General features: G+C 39.4%; 1 protein-coding gene and 1 long non-coding RNA gene across 11 annotated transcripts in view; one reads left to right on the top strand and one right to left on the bottom strand.

Moving 5' to 3' along the window:
- Positions 1-22,384, bottom strand: part of RABGAP1L (RAB GTPase activating protein 1 like) — a 774,838-nt gene that overhangs the window by 79,277 nt on the left and 673,177 nt on the right. The window contains exon 2 of one of the 10 annotated variants that reach the window (XM_030303102.1): positions 21,169-21,917. The exons of the other annotated variants lie outside the window; for them this stretch is intronic. Within the exon in view, the coding sequence (XP_030158962.1) occupies positions 21,169-21,279 (111 nt within the window). The 5' untranslated portion in view covers positions 21,280-21,917. The remainder of the gene's footprint in view (positions 1-21,168; positions 21,918-22,384) is intronic. 10 annotated transcript variants of the gene reach the window in all.
- Positions 1,991-21,433, top strand: LOC115505455. The gene is made up of 2 exons (XR_003966033.1): positions 1,991-2,348; positions 21,087-21,433. It is a non-coding gene; the product is annotated as an uncharacterized LOC115505455 (long non-coding RNA).

Here is a 22,384-nt window from a genome sequence, read left to right as displayed (position 1 = left end):
ACCCTTTGTATAGAGTCCACAATCTCTTTCACTTGACTATTAAAGACTATTCATGGTCTGGTTCCTACTATCTTCCCCGGGGCTAACTGCAAACTCTTCCCTGCTCCCCTCACCCCCACTCTATGCGTTGTTTATTTAAATTCTTCTTTTGCTCACCTCTAAGACTTAGAAGATTCTTCATCCCCTTCCTGGAACACCCTCCCCCTTACCCTCCTTCTCTTTAGCTGACTGGATCCTATCTTTCAGCTCTTCCCCAATCCCTAATTTGGATTAGGTCCCCGTATTTGTTCCCAAAGAACCTAGGACCCCTAACATAGGTCTCCCTATATGTCCCCATAGGACTTGGGACTCCCTCTCTTCATAAAACTCATAACCTTTTTTTGGTGATTATTTGTTTAATACCTATCTTGTCTGCTAGACTGTAAACCCTGTGAAGGTAGGGACCACATTTATCTCAGTCTCTTCTGTAGTCTGAGCACTAACACATTACTGGGCACAAAGTATAGAATAAACATTCAATTTTGCAAAGGCTTAAATTAGCTTACAATTGTTAAAAAACCATCTATTCAAATGCCACACACTATACAGAATTCTTCTGGACTTGAATCTCCTATATTACCCTTAGCCCTATTGTGTTTCATGGACATGCTGCTCTAGCCAGATCTTTCTGGATCCTCATTCTGCCAACCAATATGCTAGCCATCCATGTTAGCTATCTGCAAATTTGATTTAAAAAAAAAATGCTACAAAAAATATATATTGCCTTTATATAATTAAGTGTTCTTCCTTTAAGAAACTGTCCAAAGAGCATTTTTAATATTAGCTGCCTTTGTGTCTGTGTCTCATCTTCTTCTAAACTACCATTTTCTGCACTATCAAAGTGTGTTTCTTTTCCATGAAACCAATAGGTACTCTTAGCTTTGCTCACAGACTTACTTGAATTAATAGGCTGCAAAGTGAGATTCAAGTCAGATGGCAGCAGTGCCTCATTGGAACAATAACTCTTGTTACCGTGTGTCTCCTCCACAAGTCAGGGAACTTCAAAAAAGACAGAACTGCTAACAGGTTTATTCACTGTCAGTATGAGTGCTACAGAACAAGGCTCTCTTTCCGTGTATAGAGCACAAAGTCAAACATGGAACTTTTGGCATTTAGACAAGCATGCTCACCTTACTATTCAAATCCCTGAAAGAAAGTGAATAGAATCTGAAAACAGGGCTGATCACTGTCAGGATCCATGCTTCAAAAATTAAGAAAGCTCTAATTATAGGTTTAATGCTTCACTTATCACCTTCCTCAGAAACTGCTGAAGTACAGAAAATGTCAGGATTCTGCGGGTGTCTACACGGTTCAGTTGGTTAGGCATCTGACTCTTGATTTCGGCCTGGGTCATGATTTCATGGTTCCTGGGACTGAGCCCCGTGTGGGACCCCATGCTGACAGCGTGGAGCCTGCTTGGGATTCTCCCTCTCTCTCTCTGCCCTTCCCCCCGCTCATGTTCTTTCTCTCTCTCAAAATAAATAAGCAAAAAAAAATTTCAGGACTCTGATAATCAAAGGAATATTGGGTGTAATAACTAATGAGTGGGTATAAAACAATGCCACGAGGGTTTTTTTGTTTTGGTTTTCGTTTTGTTCTGTTTTCACCATGAGTTTTGAATAGTGACTGACAGCATTAACTCAGAGCCAGGAAGTCACTGTTCAAATTCTGACCTTGCCACTTGGCCACGGGGTGTCCTTGAGCTGGTTGTTAGTCTGTGCTTCCATTTGACCATCTTGAGATTCAGCCTCAAAACCTGTACTTAGCTCATAGAGCTCTTGCGGAGATTAAATGAGTTAAAAATCACATAACGTGTTAAAGGAATTAAATGTATATATAATGATGTGTCATTCTTTCTGTTCTGTGTCTATTTTAGTACCATCACAAGGAAGCCCGGCTTCTAACGCTGCAGGACTTGTGGCCCTGCCCTTGATGTGCCTTACATCAATTCTCTGGTCTCCATTTGTGAGTAGACGGATGTCCTCTGCCTACTCCAAATCTCCCAATACCGGAGCCAGTGCAGAATCAAGAGAGGAAATTAATCCCTTCCCTTTGCAGGGGTACCAAACACACCAAAGGCAAGTACACTTTACTGTTATACGGGAAATTCTCTAAAAGCAGAGGAAGACTGATAATCTACACAAGCAGATGGGCCACACAGACATTTCGAGCGAGGTGGGTCATCATAATGCCAGCAATGCTGTCCTCACACAGTCCAGGCATCATCATATGATCTTGGCACAGCGGGGCCCAGGCCCTGAAACTAGAAGCCAGTGGAGTCCTGTGGGTTTGGCCTCAACGGATCACAGGTGAGTGAAAATTTTCAGTATGAATTCATCGTGGACTTTACATAATGTTCAAATATGTTCAATATATAAACAACCACTGACTATATAGGTTAAGACACTGAGTGGGCTGAATGGCTTCATTTCACTCTGAATGGAATCAGTACTTTTGTTTTACAGTGTTTTGTTTTTCCCTTATTATTTAAGGGAGGTGACAAGTAGCTCTTTATTGGGAATGCTGGTATCACTTCAGTTTTATTTTTACAGGCTTGAAGTATTTTCAATTCTTTATTCTCAAATCTGCTGAGAATACACAGAACAGTTTCTACGATTCCAGTCAACAGAAAGAACTCTTATTCAATTACTTTGTTTACACATTTAACCCATTTTGGTAGAATTTCTATCATGTTCTGACCTGATAAGGGGTGAGAAAAAGCCTTCATCTCTTAGCTAGTGTCTGTTAACAAATGACCTCTTTTCTCCCCTGGGTCCAGTCTCAATACCCTCTTGTACCAAATGCAGTGCACTAAGTTCCAAAGCTCCACTTCCATTGATGATTATATACAGTGCCCACTTCCTGACGTAACAGGTCAAAGTCCTTCTCAGAAGAAAAATGAACCTGTGAGTTCAGCCAACTCAGTCATACCCCTCTGAGTTAGAGGAAATACATTCCCATCCATTCCAGGCCTCTCTCTTACCCTCCTCTCTGCACTCTGTGCCCTTCCAACACTGGGAAGGCTGGTCACTGAAAACACTTAATGCTGGTGTTACAACCTGGAGTGCTAAGTTACACCTTGGCTTTTCAAATCTTCTTCCAGGAGTTCAAGTCAATGACAAATTAGACTACAAATTTACAAGTGACATTAATACTTTAGATGGAAGATATATTTCCTGTCTCTTTAATCAGAGGGAAGCTGAGCAGCCTACACCCAAGAGTGAAAGCAATTTGCACCTTTCAGGCAGGAGCAATAAAAACGATCATTTTACATGAAGGAATCAAATTAATGTGATTGTTAGGTTGGCAGGCATCGCAGGGCTTTTGGGCTTCTAACCAAGGGTCATATTTTAACTATTAAGAGAAATTAGGCTGACTCCAGCATTTATCAAGTACTGTAAGGTTTTAATATTACCTTGGATACACTGAATCTCAAATCATCAAAACTGTTACAATCTATCACCTCGGAATACTTCAACGGATAGATCAGTAAATCCACCTGGGATCTTCCGTCCCTCCCCTTTAAAATTCTTAGGGGGCGCCTGGGTGGCGCAGTCGGTTAAGCGTCCGACTTCAGCCAGGTCACGATCTCGCGGTCCGTGAGTTCGAGCCCCGCTTCAGGCTCTGGGCTGATGGCTCGGAGCCTGGAGCCTGTTTCCGATGCTGTGTCTCCCTCTCTCTCTGCCCCTCCCCCGTTCATGCTCTGTCTCTCTCTGTCCCAAAAATAAATAAACGTTGAAAAAAAAAAAAATTAAAAAAAAAAAAAAAAAGAAAAAAAAATAAAAATAAAAAAAAAAATAAAATTCTTAGGATGTAATTAAGGAAGGAAAAAAGTGATTTCAAGGTACCTTAATGCACCTGTGAAGCAGCAGGATGAATGTGTTCAAACACAGCATTAGCAACCTGGAGATTATTTACCCAAGAACAGCCTGAAAAGGATCTGCTTACAAACTGTTCCAACAGGCCCTACAAGTGGAAGACTGGGCAATTAGGATCATTCCACACAAAGACTTCTGAGTATGAACAGAAGAGTCCAGCTTTCTGAAACTTACCATCCTTCTACATACTTTGTATGGCTGATAATTAAGATCCTGATGAGAGAGGTATCTGCCAGTAAAGTGTCACAAAGAAGAAAAGCAGCACAGGTAATCAGTATCTCTCCAAAAGGTTTGCAGCAAGGTCTTTAAAGAAAACACAGCGGTTATGTCTCTAAGAAGACACCCGTATGGGGACTCCTGGATGGCTCAGTGAGTTAAGCGACCGACTCTTGACTTCGGTTCAGGTCACGATCTCACGGTCCATGAGATCAAGTCCCACATTGGGCTCCAAACTGACAGCACGGACAGGACACCCAGATATTTAAGAGAAGGCCATTACTGTATAACCCTACACTGACAATTATGTTGTGATTTATGGAGGAATATGCAGTTTTTCTTTTTTCCTCAAAGAAATTACAAGAATCTTTTAGCAAGTAGCTGTCTTTGGAAACCACTTTGTCTGTATTTTCTTAACCTAATACATATACTGATTTTCTTTTATTGTTTTAAGAACAACAGGAATTATTTGAATAGGGAAAATCTCAGAGTGATAAAGTTGTAATTTCTGCTTTATTTTTTTAAATGTTTATTTATTTTGATGGGGGCACCTGGGTGGCTAAGTTGGTTGTGTCCAATTTTGCCTAAGGTCATGATCTCGCTGCTCATGGGTTCAAGCCCCACAATGGGCTCTGTGCTGACAGCTCTGAGCCTGGAGCCTGCTTTGGATTCTGTCTCCTTCTCTCTCTCCCCATCTCCCACTCACGCTCTGTCCCTCTATGTTTATTTATTTTTGAGAGAGAGAGGGGGGCAGAGAAAGAGAGAATTCCAAAGGGGTTGTGCATTTGCAGAGCTCGATCTCACGAACCACGAGATCATGACCTGGGCCAAAATCAAGAGTTGTACGTTTAACCGACTGAGCCCCCCATGCCCCCCTATTTTATTTGTTTTAGTTTTTATTTATATGCATTTCCTAAATTTTGTATGTCAACATATTATTTTAGTTATTAATGAGGAAAAAATCTTTAAGTTGCAAAAAGATCTTTAGGGACTAGACCTATTTGGCAACCTTCACTTTAAATAAATAGCTAGAAACATCTATTCTTTCTGTAACATGTATTAATCAACTTCATTGCATTATGTACCTACTCAAAACCTTTCCCTATAGATTTAAAAATATCAGTGCCTGACTGGCTCAGTCAGTTGAGCATCTCATCTTGATTTTGGCTCAGGTATGACCCCAGGGTTTGTGGGATTGAGTCCCAAGTCTGGCTCTGTGTTGGTAGAGACTGCTTGGGATCCTCTCTCTCTCTCTCTCCCTGCCTCCCTCCCTCCCTCCCACCCACTCTCTCTCTCTCTCCCCATTCCTCCCCCCCTCCCCTACTAAAAAGAAATAAAATAAAATAAAATAAAATAAAATAAAATGAAATAAAATAAAATAAAATAAAATGAAATGAAATGAAATAAAATAAAATAAAATGAAATGAAATAAAATAAAATAAAATAAAAGTATCAGTTCCTTAGCATTACACTAAAACCATTCATGACCAACTCCCACTATCTTACCACTTCCTGGCTTTCCTCCTATATTCTAGCTAGATGGAAAAAGCTAAAATTCCCAGATACCTCTCTTGCTCCTGTATCCCTCTGAAAATACTATTCCTTCTATATGGAACATATTTCCTCTCCACCTGACCACCTGAAAAATTGCTGTTTTTTCTTTAGAATTCTACCCCAAAATTTCCAATTAAAAAAAAATTTTTTTTAATGTTTATTCATTTTTGAGAGAGACAGAGACAGAATGCGAGTGGGTTGGGACAGACAGAGAGGGAGACACAGAATCTGAAACAGGCTCCAGGCTCTGAGCTGTTAGCACAGAGCCCGACGCAGGGCTCGAACTCATGAGCTGCGAGATCATGACCTTAGCTGAAGTCGGACGCTCAACTGACTGAGCCACCCAGGTGTCCCAAAATTTCCAATTTTAAATGGGCACAGTTTTAAACATTGTTGGTGGGGAAAACAATATATCCTTCAAAGAGAGCAATTAGGCTCTAACTATCAAAATTAAAAATGCACTACCCTTCCACCCAGCAATTTCACTCCTAGGAATTTAACCTACAGATATATTCACACATTTGTAAAATGATGGTATACAAGATTATTCACTCGCCACAGTCTGTAGCAGCAAAATATTGGAAACAACCTTATATATGCAAATATTGGGAGTTGGTTAAACATATGGAAATCCATATAGTAAAGCAGTATGCAGCTGTCAAATGAGTGAGGAGTCCTTGATGTACTGACAAAAACAACAACAACAAAAATCTCTAACACACACTGTTAAATGAGAAGAGCACAGAATGGGACACCAAAAGTTCTATAAAAAGAGAGGGGAAGAATATATACAAATTTGCTTATATGTGCATAAAATATTTCTGGAAGGAGATCTCTAAAACATTAGTGACATCACAGGACAACAGGAATGTGTAGTAAACTTCATTAGAAGCCATTTTATATTTGTCAAAATTTTGAAAGCACGTGAAAGTACTACTTATTCAAAAGGTAAAATTGTAAAAGCTTAAAAACCAAAACGCTAACAAAAAAAAATTTGTTGGGGTGCCTGGGTGGCTCAGTCGGTTAAGGTCTGACTCTTGATTTCAGTTCAAGTCATGATCTCACAGTTTATGAATTCGAGCCCTGTGCTGGGCTCTGAATTGATGGTGTGGAGCCTGCTTCGGATTCTCTCTCTCTGCCCTCTCTCTCCCTGTCTCTAAAAATAAATAAATAAACTTAAAAAAAAAAAAGTGACCACATCTTTACGAAAGTATCTCTACTTCTCACATTCTCCCGATCATTCCTTTATTCTCTCGTTAGAACCTTTCTATGTGTCAGGTGCTGTGGTAGAGAAGGAAAATGAACCTCACTGTACAACTCAAAAAGTGGACAGGATATCTCATTTCAGTGAGGGTGTAGGGTGTGACAGATACACGAAGAAGAGGAAGGCATCTTAGCTCTAACAGCACTCTCATCCTTGGTTCATGGCAAGTGTTTACTTGGCTGTCTAGACTGGCATCGCTCTGAAGATATGTCAGAGGTTAGCACAGTGCTATGCACACAGGAGATATGCATGTTACACGAACCACTGAGTTAGAACAGAAACAAGCACTGCATTTCTTAACAATTAAGAACTAACATGTAAGTATTTAACTAGACTCGACCCTGATTCCACAACCAATTCTATCAGAAGTTACTACAAAAGTGGCTCGGTTGGTTAAGGCATCTGACTTCAGCTCAGCTCATGATCTCAGGGTTCATGGGTTCCAGCCCCACATCAGGCTCTGTGCTGACAGCGTGGAGCCTGGAGTCTGCTTCAGATTCTGTGTCACCCTCTCTCTCTGCCTCTCCCCTGCTTGTGCTCTCTCCCTCTCTCAAGAATAAGTAAGTAAACATTTTAAAAAAACCAGAATTTAGTATAAAGGTCTAAGGACAAAATTTTTTTTTAAATAACTCTCCCTATGTGTACAGATATTTATGAATACAGTCAACTGTCACAAACATCACCTTCTGTAGACCAATGATTGTACCTATGCGGTGCTTCATGTCCTCCCCAGTGCTATCAATTCAATACACACACAGAGAACAATGCACCAGGCACCAGGCTGGGCTGGGGACACAGTGGTTAACAGAAACATACACAGCCCTGCTCTCATGGATGCTATGAGTTAGTGAGAGATTAATCAAATAATCACAAAAGTTTCACATGTATTCTTCTACCTTCGAGAAGGAGAAGACAGAATGCAAGCCATGGCCAAGATTTCTCATAGCCAGCCATAAGGAAAGGAAAGTTACTAAAACCTGTGTGTCTGAGGTAATGCAGGTTAAACGCTGTATTAGGGGATTGTGATGAGAATTCAGCATCCTTGAGCTCTGACAGAGAAAATATCTTTATTTTCCTAAACATCTGAAATTATCAGCTATAGATATTACAGATATTTTCATTCACATTAGTTATTGCGTCTACCTCAAAACATTATTTACATTTGTCACTATTTTGGAGTTATGGCAGTTATTCTCCTTGCTACCCTATCTTGTTATTTAATGTACTAATAAAGAAGCACATAGTACTCTATCATAAATCGGATTTTGGGGAGTTGACGGTGGGCAAAATGTGTATAGATAGTCAAAAGGTACAAACTTCCAGGTATAAAGTTATGTCTAGGGGATGAGATATGTGGTATGGTGAGTATAATTCATAATACTCTATTGCAATGGAATGGGTAAAATAGGCAAAGGGGACTAAAAGGTACAAACTTACAGTTATAAAATAAATAGGACACTGATGGTAGCTAGATTAATTGTGGTAATCACTTTGCAATGTGTATAAATGTTAAATCACTATGTTGTACACTTGACATTAATATAATGTTGTAGTATGTCAATTACATGTCAATAAAAAATAATACTCTATTGTGTATTTGAAAGCTGCTGAGAGTAGATCTTGAAAGTTCTCATCACAGGGCCAGGGATGCCTGAAGCACCACAGGGTAGATGAAACAGCATAGACAAGATGTTTCCTGAGGGCATGCCAGGCCCTGTAAGGACCCTGTATGGACAGCTCCAGGCTCCTTGATGAACTTGGAAGCCAATGAGAAGGCAGTTCATGCAGACTTTTTAAATGATTTTGTAGATCTCTTTGATGATGATGATATCCAGTGAGATACTATCCAGTGGTATATGCGGTCAAGCCTTTGTTATATAGTGGTGTGGTGGACCTCCTCAAAGGACAATTTCAAATGGTTCTAAAGAACTTGTGGACATTACCTGAAATTAGGAGATGGTTAACTAAGAAAGAGAAGGATGGTTTTAACTATCTGTATGAGGCCTGTTAATCTCTGAATGTGACCAACTTTCGACCTTCAATTTAAAAAAAGCGATGTCTTAACAGACAGAATGGGAGAAGATATTTGCAAATGATTTATCAGATAAAGGGTTAGTATCCAAAATCTATAAAGAACTTAGCAAGTTCAACACCCAAAAAACAAATAATCCAGTGAACAAATGGGCAAAAGACATGAACAGCCACTTTTCCAAAGAAGACATCCAGATGGCTAACATACACATAAAAAAGATGCTCCACATCACTCATCACCAGGGAAATGTAAATCAAAACCACAATGAGATACCACCTCACACTAATCAGAATGGCTCAAATTAACAACTTGGGCAACAACAGATGTTGGCGAGGATGCTGAGGAAGGGGAAACCTTTTGCACTGTTGGTGGGAATGCAAACTGGTACAGCCACTCTGGAAAACAGTATGGAGGTCCCACAAAAAATTAAAAATAGAACTATCCTGCAACCCAGCAATTGCACTACTAGGTATTTATCCAAGGGATACAGGTATGCTGTTTCGAAGGGGCACATGCACCCCAATTTATAGTAGCACTATTGACAATAGCCAAAGTATGGAAAGAGCCCAAATGTCCATCAACTGGCGAATTCATGTAGTATATATATTACTCAGTGACCAAAAAGAATGAAATCTTACCATCTGCAACAATGTGGATGGAAGTAAAGTGTATTATGCTAAGCAAAATAAGTCAGTCAGAAAAAGACACATATCAGATGATTTCATTCACATGCAGAATTAAAGAAACAAAACAGATGAACATAGGGGAAAGGAAGCAAAAATAAAATAAAAACAGAGAGGGAGACAAACCATAAGAGACTCTTAAATACAGGGAACAAACTGAGAGTTGCTGGTGGGGTGTTGGGTGGCAGGGGGATGGGCTAAATGGGTGATGGGTGTTAAGGATGGCAGTTGTTGGGATGAGCACTGGGTATTATACATAAGTGATGAATCACTAAATTCTATTCCTGAAATTATTACTACACTGTATGTTAACTAACTTGGATTTAAATTTTAAAAAATGGCAATATCTTAAAAAAAAAGTTCTCATCACAAGGAAAAAAATTGTAATATGTTTGGTGCTGAATGTTAGACTTATTGTGATCATTTTGCAATATATACAGATGTCAAATCATATCATTATGTTGTACATCTGAAACTAATACGTTATATGACAATTATATCTCAACTTTTTTTAAATGTGATTTTTCTCTATTTTGATAACTATATTTCAATACAATTAGTTTCCTTTGTAATTTTATTTTATTTTATGCCCTTAAAAACAGTTTTCTGATAAGGGATCCGTGGACTTAAACTGCCAAAAGAGTCTGTGACCCCAAAATTGTTAAAAATCCTCGGGCTGTAAAGATGGCTCAGGTTGGAATAACAACGTTGGCATACCATAGCATGTCACTGGAGAAGAGATTTCAGTTTTTAATTACCTTTGAGAGAGATGGGTAAGAAGAGTGCCACTTCAAAGTTCCAAGTAAAATGAAAAAGCAATAGAGTGGTAAGTATGAATTTACATTCAGGTTTTATTGTATTTCTGAGTAAATGTTATTTTCTGATGACAAATCGGGAGATGTACGGTTTGTGTGACTATAAATGATGTATGTTATTGAGAAACACGGTGTTTATATATTTTAGATAGCTAACCCAACTATGATGAACACATGAAGGGTCAGTTATTACATATGTAGTAGATGGCTGTTTGGCAAATAGTCACTTCCCCATCCTCCAGCCTCCATGATGGTATATACTTTCTGCCCCACCATGTTGGAAGTGACCTCCTGATTTGTTTCAGCCAATGGAACATGGATACAAATCAGTGTGCTAGATCTGAATGGAGGCCTTTAAGAGGCATCTGATGTTTCCACTGACCCTTCTGGGAATTTCTAAATTCTGTCAAGAGAAGGACATGCTCCAGATTGCCTATTGATTCCAAAAATAATGAGAGGTATGGAACAGATCTAACCAAACCTGGGTCCAGAAACTAAGTAAACTCGGCTATATCCACTGTGTTCGGCCAAGATCAACCACACCCTAGCCATCTAAAGACTCCCAAAGGAAATAGAAATGCTTACTGGGATGTGCAACAGGATTCATAGCTGCTTGTTGTGTTTGTTGTGCATGATGTGTGCTCTTGAAAATTTTTGCCTGATTAACTAATGCTCTCTGTTCCCTTCATAAAGAAATTGTATACACTGGGTATGCTTAACTCTTGTGGTGAGTAGACCACAGCTGAGTTTATGTTTAAAAAACAGTTAGGGTGCCTGGGTGGCTTAGTTGGTTAAGCTTCTGACTGTGGCTCAGATCATGATCTCACGGTTCGTCGGTTCGAGCCCTGTGTCAAGCTGTGTGCTGACAGCTCAGAGCCTAGCACCTGCTTCGGATTCTGTGTCTCCCTCTCTCTCTGCCCCTCCCCAGCTTGTTCCTTCTCTCTCTCTCTCTCTCTCCCTCAAAAGTGAATAAACATTAAAAAAAATTTTTTAAAGAATTAATTGCAGGGCACCCGGGTGGCTCATGGTTCATGAGGTGGAGCTGCTCGTGGGGCTCTGTGCTGACAGTGCGGAGCCTGTTTGAGCTTCTCTCTCTTTCCCTCAATCTCCGCCTCTCCCCTGCTCACTCGTACACATGCTCTCTCAAAATAAACTTAAAAAAAAAAAAAAAGATGTAAAAAGTTGTAAAACAAAACAAAAACAAAACCTCTACAAAGTTTGCATTAGATTGCTTCATAAATTTTTTAATTTGTTGTTCTCTTAAGAAAACAAACTAGAGGGGCACCTGGGTGGCTCAGTTGGTTAAGCATCTGATTTTGGCTCAGGTCATGATCTCACGGCTCGTGAGTTTGAGTTCCGCGTCGGGCTTTGTGTCTCCTTCTGCCCCTCCCCTACTCATGTTCTGTCTTTCTCTGTCTCTCAAAAATGAGTAAATGTTAAAAAAATTATTTTTTAATCTAAAAAAAGAAAACTAATTAGCATTATGTATTTCAGAATTCCTATTCTAAGAAAGGGCATTAAGTTTCCTGTACTAAAATGGATTATGAATATATACTGATGTTTTAAGTTAAAATAAATGTTTAGGTTAGTATGTACTGTTTTTTTATGCTTCATCCCCTGAGCCAACTTCTTCTATGAACTGACTACAGTCCTGACTGTGTCAGATTTAAGAGGGCTTCTTCAGTATTTCAGCCTGCCAGGAATCCTATTGTGGGCAGTATAATAATCAGGGCTCCAGTGTTAGTGTTGCTTTGTTTTGTTGCAAATCCTGTTCGTAAGCCAGCTTGTAGTCCTGGCATTGAGTCTGAATGCTACAATTTCATATTGAGTTTGAGCACAGTGGTTAAGTTTTTGATATAATATTGGCTTCTCCAATAATTTAATCATCATTTTAAATTCCTGTTAAACAAGATGTAAAATCTGATTTGTTAGATTTTTAAAATACAAGGACCTCAAATAAGGAATAAAACCTGAACTCTTCCTTCTGACTTAGAAGTCCTACATCATAGCCCGGTTCCCAACTTCTTCCCCAACCACATTTCTTACCACTGTCTGCCCCTGGCCCCTGGTGCTCTTTCCACACTGTGATCCCACACTAACCTTCCTGTTTAGCTAATATATCAAACTCTACCAATTTGGGCCTTTTTTCAGAGCTTTTCTCTGCCTGAGATACTCTTTCCTAATTTTCCCAAGGATGCCATTCATATCTCAAATGACACCACTGAAGCCCTCATTGACTACCCAAAATAAAGCCTCCAATGAATCCCTTTTGACGGTATCACTTCATTTTAAGTCTGTGCATAATACTGATCATAGCTGAGAAGTGATATCTTTAGCTAATATTTCTTTCTGACTTCTCCCCAAAATAGTATAAGATTCACAACGGATATGTCTTTTGTGTTCACACCTCGCTCGCAGGGCTTAAAAATATAGCATAGCACACAGTAGCAGATCAATGAATATTTTTGATTGATTATTATATTGAATACAAACATGGATGCTAAAAAAACCCCAAAAAACCTAGAGTAAGACTTTTCAACCACTGTGGACAAGTTAGGACTTACAAGACAGAGAGAAAAAATTTAATGTATTATGTTTTATGTCTTTTTTTAAATTTTTTTATGTTTATTATTTATTTTTGAGAGAGAGAGAGAGAGTGTGTGTATGAGCAGGTGAGGGGCAGAGTGAGAGGGAGACACAGAATCGGAAGCAGGCTCCAGGCTCCGAGCTGTCAGCACAGAGCCCGACGCAGGGCTCAAACCCACGAGCTGTGAGATCATGACCTGAGCCGAAGTTGGACACTCAACTGACTGAGCCGCCCAGGCGCCCCTATGTCCGTTTCTATAACAGACTTCTATAACATCTTCCAAAAAATTGTTTTCAACTGACTTACAAATCAACATCACCCCCAGGCCAGTATAGAAAGATTATTTTTCAACATCTAAAACAGGATTAAATGCAGAAAAGTTCTAATTATTGTTACAGAAGCTGGTTCAATTTCATATTTATTACTCAAACAACCTAAATTAGGGATGCCTGGGTGGCTCAGTTGGTTAAGCGTCTGATTTCAGCTATAGTCATGATCTCATGGTTCAGGAGTTCAAGCCCCGCATTGGGCTCTCTCCTGTCAGTACTGAGCCCACTTTGGATTTCCTGTCCCCCTCTCCCTCAACCCCTCCCCTGCTTGCACAATCTCTCAAAAATAAAAATAAACACTAATTTTTGGATGATGAATTTAGTCATAAGGTCTACTAAAAGTTAATCTCCTATTTCAAGATTTTAAAAAAAGAAATCTGTTTGGGGGTGCCTGGGAGGCTCAGTCAGTTAAGCATCTGACTTCAGCTCAGGCCATGGTTCGTGGGTTCAAGCCCCACATCGGGCTCTGTGTTGACAGCTCAGAGCCTGGAGCCTGCTTTGGAGTCTATGTCTGTCTCTCTGCTCTCCCCCTGTTCGTGCTCTGTCTCTGTCTCTCACAAATAAATAAACATTGAAAAAAAATTTTTTAAGAGAAATCAGTTTGGAATAATACCAACTAACGTACATATGCCTCTTACTATGTGATAGCTATTCTCAAGTGCTTTACTTGCATGAACTGATTTAATCCTATAATTTAACAGATGAGAAAAATGAAGCTCAGAGAGGTCACGTAATCTGCCAAAAGTCAGTGAGCTAGTTGGAGGTGAGGTGGGATTTGACCCAGTTTGGCTCCCGAGTCTGCACCCACAGGCTCTACTCTATTTTGTGTCACCTCACCCAACACTACTCAGGCAGACTGTCTCTGAGGAATCTGGACTTGTGATTTAGGGGTAGCAACTTAACTCTCTGCATATGACAGAACTGTAAATCTCGATGCTGAATGGCAGCCATATTTCTTGGGAATGAAGAAGCAGAAAGCGGGTAGAGAGAGAGATAAATAAAGGAGAGGCCAAGAGAGAAGTTAATTAGATGGCAAGAGACAGGGAGCGTGCTTGCCAGCAGGGGTCCGGTGCCAGCTCAGCTGCCTGGCCGCACCTCTGTGCTTGTGTTTAAAGGGACACACTCTGGTGTCTGCATGAGAAGTTCCCTTTCCTATTGAAGATAGCTCAAGATTTTACTACTTGCAACTGTAAGAACCTTAACTCGTATCAGAACTGATAACCAAATGAGGGAAAATTTGGCTCCTGCTACTGAACTGAAATTGATGAAATACCGCCAAAACGTGCACAGGCTAAATAACAATGGAGAACAGAAAACGTTCAGATACTAACATCGTTTTAAGAATATGGAGGAATTAATTGGCTTTATGTTTTGCTCCAGTCAAGATTTGAAATGTATATGCAGTGAAGATTTAGAAGCAATATTGATTTCATTGTTTTACCCATCTCTGGCACATGGAACTGCTCTGATTTTTTTTTTTTTTCTAATTTGGCACACCAGATTAAATTGGTGTGCCAACCCAGTAAGGAGAAAGTGATTTCAGAATGCCTACCCTCATCTCCCATTTATAGATCAGATAAACCCTAGCTCCCTGAAGGAGCTCCCTTCCTTTGCTGGCACAGTGCTGCTATTTTGGTATCTGCCAGTTAAGAACATATATCTAGTGGTAACAGAGCGCAGGCATGTGTTAGCCTGGGTAAGTGATTTGTGTTAATGGACAGTTCTATCACTGGACACCAAGCCTCTTACGGTGACATGTGACCTCGAATTTCTAGAAGTGGAACATGGTGAAGCCAGGCCGCCCTTTCTCCATTACATTCTTGATATCGAACTTGCCCATTCAAGTCAACACAACAACAAAAATTCCAGTTCTATAAAGTGAGGAGCTTATAGTAATTTTCAACTTATCTCCATAATTTACTCTTCTCAAATAGATCAGCTGCTTCTTCCTAAGTAGTATTACTGCATGTATCTATTGCAAGAACCAACCAACATGTGTGGATTAATTTCTTTATCACACTGCCATTGTCTAAGACTAGACACTTATCAACTTTTTACCTGCACTGTTGTAATGCCCTTTAAAATTTTTTTCCACAGGCAGCATGGCCCCTGTCAGTCCATTACCACCAGATTATTGTGCAATACCGGATACATCTACTCAGCAGATGGTTTAGCTCATATAAATCCCTCCTGTTGATTCTACGTTGCCTTCCCACCACCCTAAGGCTCACACCTAAGATCCTTTGTACCGTCTTCAAGGCAGAAGGCTTCAAGATTCCTGTAGGACTGATATCCTGATAGTGATTCCCTAATTAAACAATTCACCAGGGTAACCCAAAGAATCCACCTTATCCTGTCCACCCACCTCCTCATTCCACATTGCTATGGCGCCTTATCTATTCAGCCCACTCCTTCCTTCAAGCCTTCCCCAGTTTGAACAGCCCTTTCCTTGTTAGAAGGGAGACAATCAGTAAGGGCATTCACTGGGCTAAATACGTACAAATGCTCATTTAATGCTTACACTAATCCAATGAAGTGGTACTACTATGTCCCTCATTTTTCAGATGAAGAAGCTGAAGTTTAGAGAATTTAGGTAATTTATGAATAAGTAGCAGATCTAAAACTTCAATTGGACACTGTGTAACTTAAAAAGCGCCCAAAGCAGTTAACCCTTGAGCCTTTGCACAAGCCGTTCCCCCTGCTCAGAAAGGTCCTACCCTCTTCCACCAGTTGGCAAGCACCGGGTCAGCTTTCAAAGCCTGACTTAAGTGCCCCCAGTCCCTTTTGAAGGCTTCTTCCACACTGCTCAATCAATGGTGGTTATTCTCTACTTTGTTCTACCCTATAATAGCCAAGTTATCACTCCCATAAATATTTATTTTGTTTCTCTCATTTACTTGACTGTGAGGTCTTTGGAGGAAGGGATACTCTATTTATACCAGCTCATTGCAATAACCCAAAAATGTTGGTTAACACTACATACTGCCCTAACATACGTCAGAAGGCAATATTCCTTTGGTAATCCCTGTATAGATTAAAAAGTTAAAATAATTCAGAATATAAATTAACACTTAACCTGAAAGTCAAGCTTGACAGAAACTATGCATTGGTTATTAGGCTTGTTCACTGTTTAAATCATATGTTTTGAATTCAAACACATATTCAAATCTTCCTTTGGAATGTATAATAAATGTAACAGGTGTGCTCTTTTTCCCTTATTTACACCAGGCAGCTACAGAGATAACTGGAAATGGTGGAGGCAGTAAAGAGGAATGCTGGCCATTCCTCTCTGGCACAGAAGGCCCTGACTGAGGACAACTTCAGAGACTGCCTCCCTCATATGTTTATTATTCCTGGTGTGAGCACCACTCTGGAATTTAAAGATATATGTGTTGGAGGGAGAATGGGGGGAAGGTACAACTTTGTCTCAAAATGCAAGCCAGTTAATTTCAGCCAATGAACAACTAAAGAAAAAATAATCTTTTAGATTTAAAGGAAGGCTGGAATACTATGTTCAATGAGGCACCTTTCTAAATGTTTCTGGAGCCATTTTGATTATCCTGGATTTTCACCTTACACACCAATTTATTTTTGCTGTAAAAGTTCTTAGGTTTTTCTAGTGGAGACTCTAAGCTTTTGTTTAGTTTATCTTCGTAAATACAACACTGGCCTAGGTAATTTTTTTTTAAAGTAACGACTACACCCAACATGGGGCTCGAACTCATGACGCCAACCAAGGTCAAGAGTCAGCTGCTCTACCAAGTGAGCCAGTCAGGGGGCCAGGTCATTTCTTATTGTGGGGGCTGGGGTGGGGAGGCAGAGAGAGGGGAGAGAAGAGGAGAGGGAATGAGAGGGAGAAAGGGAGGAGGAGAGAGATAGAATATAAATGAAAGAAAGGAATCTGGGGGACAAGAGGAGTTATGCTTGGCTTCCTTATCCTTTTTTCTTACCTGTGATTGTCTAAAGGGGGCTGTATAAAGGGATTTGTGATTTGCTTGCATTATTATGTAAAAAAAATTTTTTTAACATTTATTTATTTTCGAGAGACAGAGTGGGAGCAGGGGAGGGGAAGAGAGGGCGACACAGAATCGGAATGGAAGCAGGCTCCAGGCTCTGAGCTGTCAGCACAGAGCCCAATGTGGGGCTCAAACCCACGAACCATGAGATCATGACCTGAGCCGAAGTCAGATGCTTAGCTGACTGAGCCACCCAGGCACCCCTGCATTATTGTTCATTTTTAAAGGATCAATAGGCTATAACCATGTTTTTCTAAGTGTGGCTTGAAACATTTCTGAAATCAATTTAGTGGTACATAACTAGCCGCAAACAAATAAAATAGGAAAAAAACTGAATACGTCACATGTAGTAACAGTTAAGTATTGTTTAGTCAAGTTTTCTTTTAGTCTTGTATGCATAATGGCTTGTATTTTTTACCACAAGTCTCCACCAAAAATGCCAGAAAGCCACAGGGCTACTTATAAACAAGAAATGATTCAGTGTCCACACTAAAACCACCATGCTTAATGGTTTTTTTCTTTCTTGCTTTTCTTTTTTTTTTTTTTTTAACCATTTGAGGAATCAAGCTACCTTCCATTATGAAACAAAGTCCAATTACAGAAAAACATTTAATTAATCCTGTACTAAGAAAGCTTCTAAATATCTTTTGTAATAGTCAACCTACACCCAAAAGATTTTATATGGTAGCAAGAATGTAATTTGCTTCATAGTGCAGTAATAAATCAGATTGAGAAGTAATTTATTTTATACTGTAGAAAATCTGAGTATTTATCCCTTTCATACAATTTAAACGGTTCATCTTGGACAAAGCAAAGAATGGAATACAGAATCAAAAGTAAGTGATAAATATTTCACCTTAGCACAATTTTAATATGACTTTTCCACATGAACCAAAACCAAATATCGCTTTCAAAAGATGGTACCAGTCAATTCTTTTAAAATTTCAATTCTGATAAAGAAAACTAAGTATCTCCAGAAAGTTGTATAATTAAGTTCAACACCCCAACATCAATATTATTTAAAAGTTGAATACAGAGCAGTATTTTGTGCCTTTATCATACCTCTGAGGCTTTCCACGTTACTAACCAAATTTCATACCAAATATGCTCCAGGATTAGGAGTAGAAATGTGCGTTGGGGGAGCTGAAGTTGCATCAAGGCATAACCTATATCAATATATTGAATATTCATCTGATCTACAAATGGAAGAGTGTTTCCCAGTGAGCACATAAATATTAATTAGCTCATTTTCTCTGTCTCCTGCACATGTGCATATGACCACATGCACAACACACACAGCACGATGTCCTACACTCACTGAGTGTAAGATGTTCCCTAGGACTCAGTCACTGCCTCTCTCCTCAGCCTCCTTTGTCCTCTAGATTGTGCCACTTTATATCTCTGTTTTTGATTCTTCTTTTTTTTTAAGGCTGCACAGACACCTTAAGAGGATCTTAACAGGATGATCAAAAAGAAATGAAATGAATTCTGAATTCTTTGGATAAGTCTTCATGGTGAAATATTGTGAAATTAATGGCTAAAATGAAGTTAAGAGCTTATCCATAACCACTGAGACTCTCTCCTGACTTGATAAAATATTGTGGTTAACCAAGGGTTGGCAATAATATCCACATAACATATATAATTATAAAATAGAAGTTAAGGGACGCCTGGGTGGCTCAGTCAGTTAAGTGTCCAACTTCGGCTCAGGTCGTGATCTCATGGTTCATGGGTCTGAGCCCCGCATCAGGCTCTGTGCTGACAGCTCAGAGCCTGGAGCCTGCTTTGGATTCTGTGTCTCCTTCTCTCTCTGCCCCTCCCCCAGCTTACACTCTATCTCTCAAAAGTGAATAAATGTAAAAAAAATTTTTTTTTAAACAGAAGACAAGAATGCAAAAGGCTAGATGTTTCTGTATCAATGAACACTTATATAAGTATATTATGTAGTATTTGTTTGGCTTTGCTATTTTTTTGGTCCAGCTGACTTTAAGTTTGTTTATTTATTTGAGTGAGTGAGAGAGAGAGAGAGAGAGAGCACACCCGAGTGAGGAAGGAGGAGAGAGAGAGGGAGAGAGAGAATCCCAAGCAGGCTCCATGCTGACAGCACAGAGTCCAACGCAGGGTTCAGTCCCACGGAGCTGTGAGATCATGACCTGAGCTGAAAGCAAGAGTTGGACCCGCTTTACTGGCTGAGCCACCCAGGCACCCCAGGCCAGCTGACTTTTAAACTGCATCTACCGGGGTCCCTGGCTGGCTCAGGAGGAAGAGTGTTCAATTCTTCATCTCATTCATGAGTTTGAGCCCCATGTTGGATGTAGAGATCACCTAAATAAATAAAATTTAAAAAAAGTAAAAATAAAAACATCCACTGCATCTATAAAACATCTACTGGGGCGCCTGGCTGGCTCAGTCAGTACAGCATGCAACTCTTGATCTCAAAGTTGTGAGTTCAAGACCCACGGGGGGGCATGGGGCCAACTTTAAAAAAAAATTCTACAAAAGTGGAGAGAGTATAATGAATCCCTATTACTCCTCTCTCAGTTTCAACAGTTACCAACACAGTTCTGTAAGTTCATATAACTTCATCCATATCACCAACCCCTCTACTGAATCATAAATATTTTTGAATCTTTGCAGATACTTCATCTACAATTATCTTAATATGTATCTCGAAGTTACCATTTTTAACATAATTGTACTATCATTATTGCATAAAAATGAATAATCCTCTTAATATCATTAAATATTTAATTGGTCAATTATAGATTTTTTTTTTATAGTTTGTTCAAATCAGCATCTGAACAATGGCAGTAGACTACATCTAATTAATGTAACCCTTAAGTCTTTTAAAATCTACCTATGAGAGTCCCCTTTATGTTTTCATTGCAATTTCATTGTTTGAAAAAATTGCCATCGTGTGTTTAAGGTTCCTATGCCTTAAAATAGAGAATCGGGGTTTCATACTAACAAGATAATGGTTACGATATAGTCTTTCGTCCTGTTGTCTGTGATGAGTACTATCAAATATAATGAATAAGAGGTTACTATGGCAAGAATTATGCAAGTTAGTATAAAAGGTATGCTTCACTACTGTCTTAAACTCGAGAGCCATGATATGACATCTACATAGAAGAAACAACAAACATTTGCAAGAACTTCATTTTCCTATTATGCGAGGACGTGTGCACCAAGACGCTTGGAGAATTGTTTCAAAAATTTACCAATATTAAATCCAAACTAAAATTATACTAGAAGCTATGTTCATAATAGTTCTTCATAATAATGTAAACATTTTGAAAGTTATCTGGCTTTTAGATCACTTAACTTTGTGTTGATGTTATAGCCCACACGTAAAATTGTTCTACTTCAAAGACTGAATCATATGTGTGTAAATGCAGGTGACCTTCACCTGCATCTGTCATCACAGACACGCATACAAGGCAAACGCGTGAGGCGGGGTGATATTTGGTACTATAAAACTCTTCTCACCCTCACCATATATGAAAGCATTAACTTAGGTTAGGTGAGGTTAGGTTAGGTATGACTCCTAAGTCACTGTAAACGCACTACTAACATATAGTGTTTGGTGATGTAAATAAATCATTAAAAACCTGTAGACCTGTCTGTAGCCTAAACTCAAAGCCAACAGCAATACTTCTATTCTAATTCCCAGGAAGTGATGCCTGAGTTGCTCCAGGAGTACATGTTAGAAAAGAGGAAAACAGCTCCAGAGTCGCGTGCAAGGGACCACCTACCATCGATCTGGGCTTGCTGATGGCCACGAGACTAGTGAGGAAGTCTTCGTCGTGCAGCTGGCTGAAAACATGGGCGTCATAGGCTACCGTAATGGAGATCTCTTCCATCATCTTGCCAGCTGGCCTTTCCACAGCGGCAGCTGCTACCCCAGCTCCAGACCAGACTATCCAGGGAAAAATCCTACTGCAGCTCAGTGCCAATACCCACACCCACCTGAGTCTGAAGGGGTGGAGTATCAAAAATCCACGAGGAAAAAAAGAAATATGAAAAAAACCCAGCTGCTATCACAGGCTTCTTTGGCAGCTCACCCCCTGTAGAAAACTAAGGGAGGTCCTCTTATCTGTGGAGGAAGTAAACGCTATAAACACCTTCTGTGTTCTTAACACAGCAGCTGGAAAGTTCAGTTTTGGGAAATCTTCTTTAAACTTCAAAAAGAGAAATGAAAAGTTTTCTAACTGGAAATATCCTATTGCAAAAACAATAAAACAAAAGGACCCCCAAACTGATTTATGCTACGTCCTTGGTAATTAGAAACTTTTAAAGTTTATCTTCTTACTTCAGTATCATTTTATCAAAAGTCTTCTTCTTGGAGGAGAAGTGGATTTTCTTATGGCTTATTTTTTCACATTCACAGAAAATAAATAGACGGCAACCTTTAGTTTTTCAGAATTTATAGAATTCTTGGTGCAGTTAAAAATTATCTCCTGAAGTATGAAAAAAAGAGAGTCTTTTCCCCCTCTGATTATTTCTGTTAAAAAAAAAAAAAGAAGCACCTAAATATAAAAATGAAATGGACTGCAGTATCAGTTGAAAATCATTTCCCCTTCTCCCACTAAAAAACACGCAAATATTTTAAATAGAATTCCTGATTTGGGGAACTTTGTTTTCTGTTGTTATTCACAAAGCAACACAAAGGTCTCATTTCTAAAAACGTATTGTTTTTCTCCCATAGATAAAAGTTCTCCTGTTTTATTTTTAAACTTAGAGGCTGTTGTTGTTTTTTTTTAATTACCCTGTTAGCAGATAGTGGTGAACTGGTGGTGGCTTAGCCACCAGAAGTGTTTTCCAGTTGGAGACCGTAAATATGAACCTCAATATGCCCTGATGAAAAATCCGAAAGCTGCCCCAAATCATCATTACAAGGTTCCCTACATTACCAGGAAGTACAGCGTAGGCTGATTCCAAGGAAAAAGTAGTAAGCAAATAAAAAGGCGG

Source organism: Lynx canadensis, chromosome F1, assembly GCF_007474595.2.
Source record: "Lynx canadensis isolate LIC74 chromosome F1, mLynCan4.pri.v2, whole genome shotgun sequence".
Taxonomy (NCBI): Eukaryota; Metazoa; Chordata; class Mammalia; order Carnivora; family Felidae; genus Lynx; species Lynx canadensis.
The sequence above is the reverse complement of the archived record's forward strand: the minus strand, read 5'-3'. Positions and strand labels throughout refer to the sequence as shown.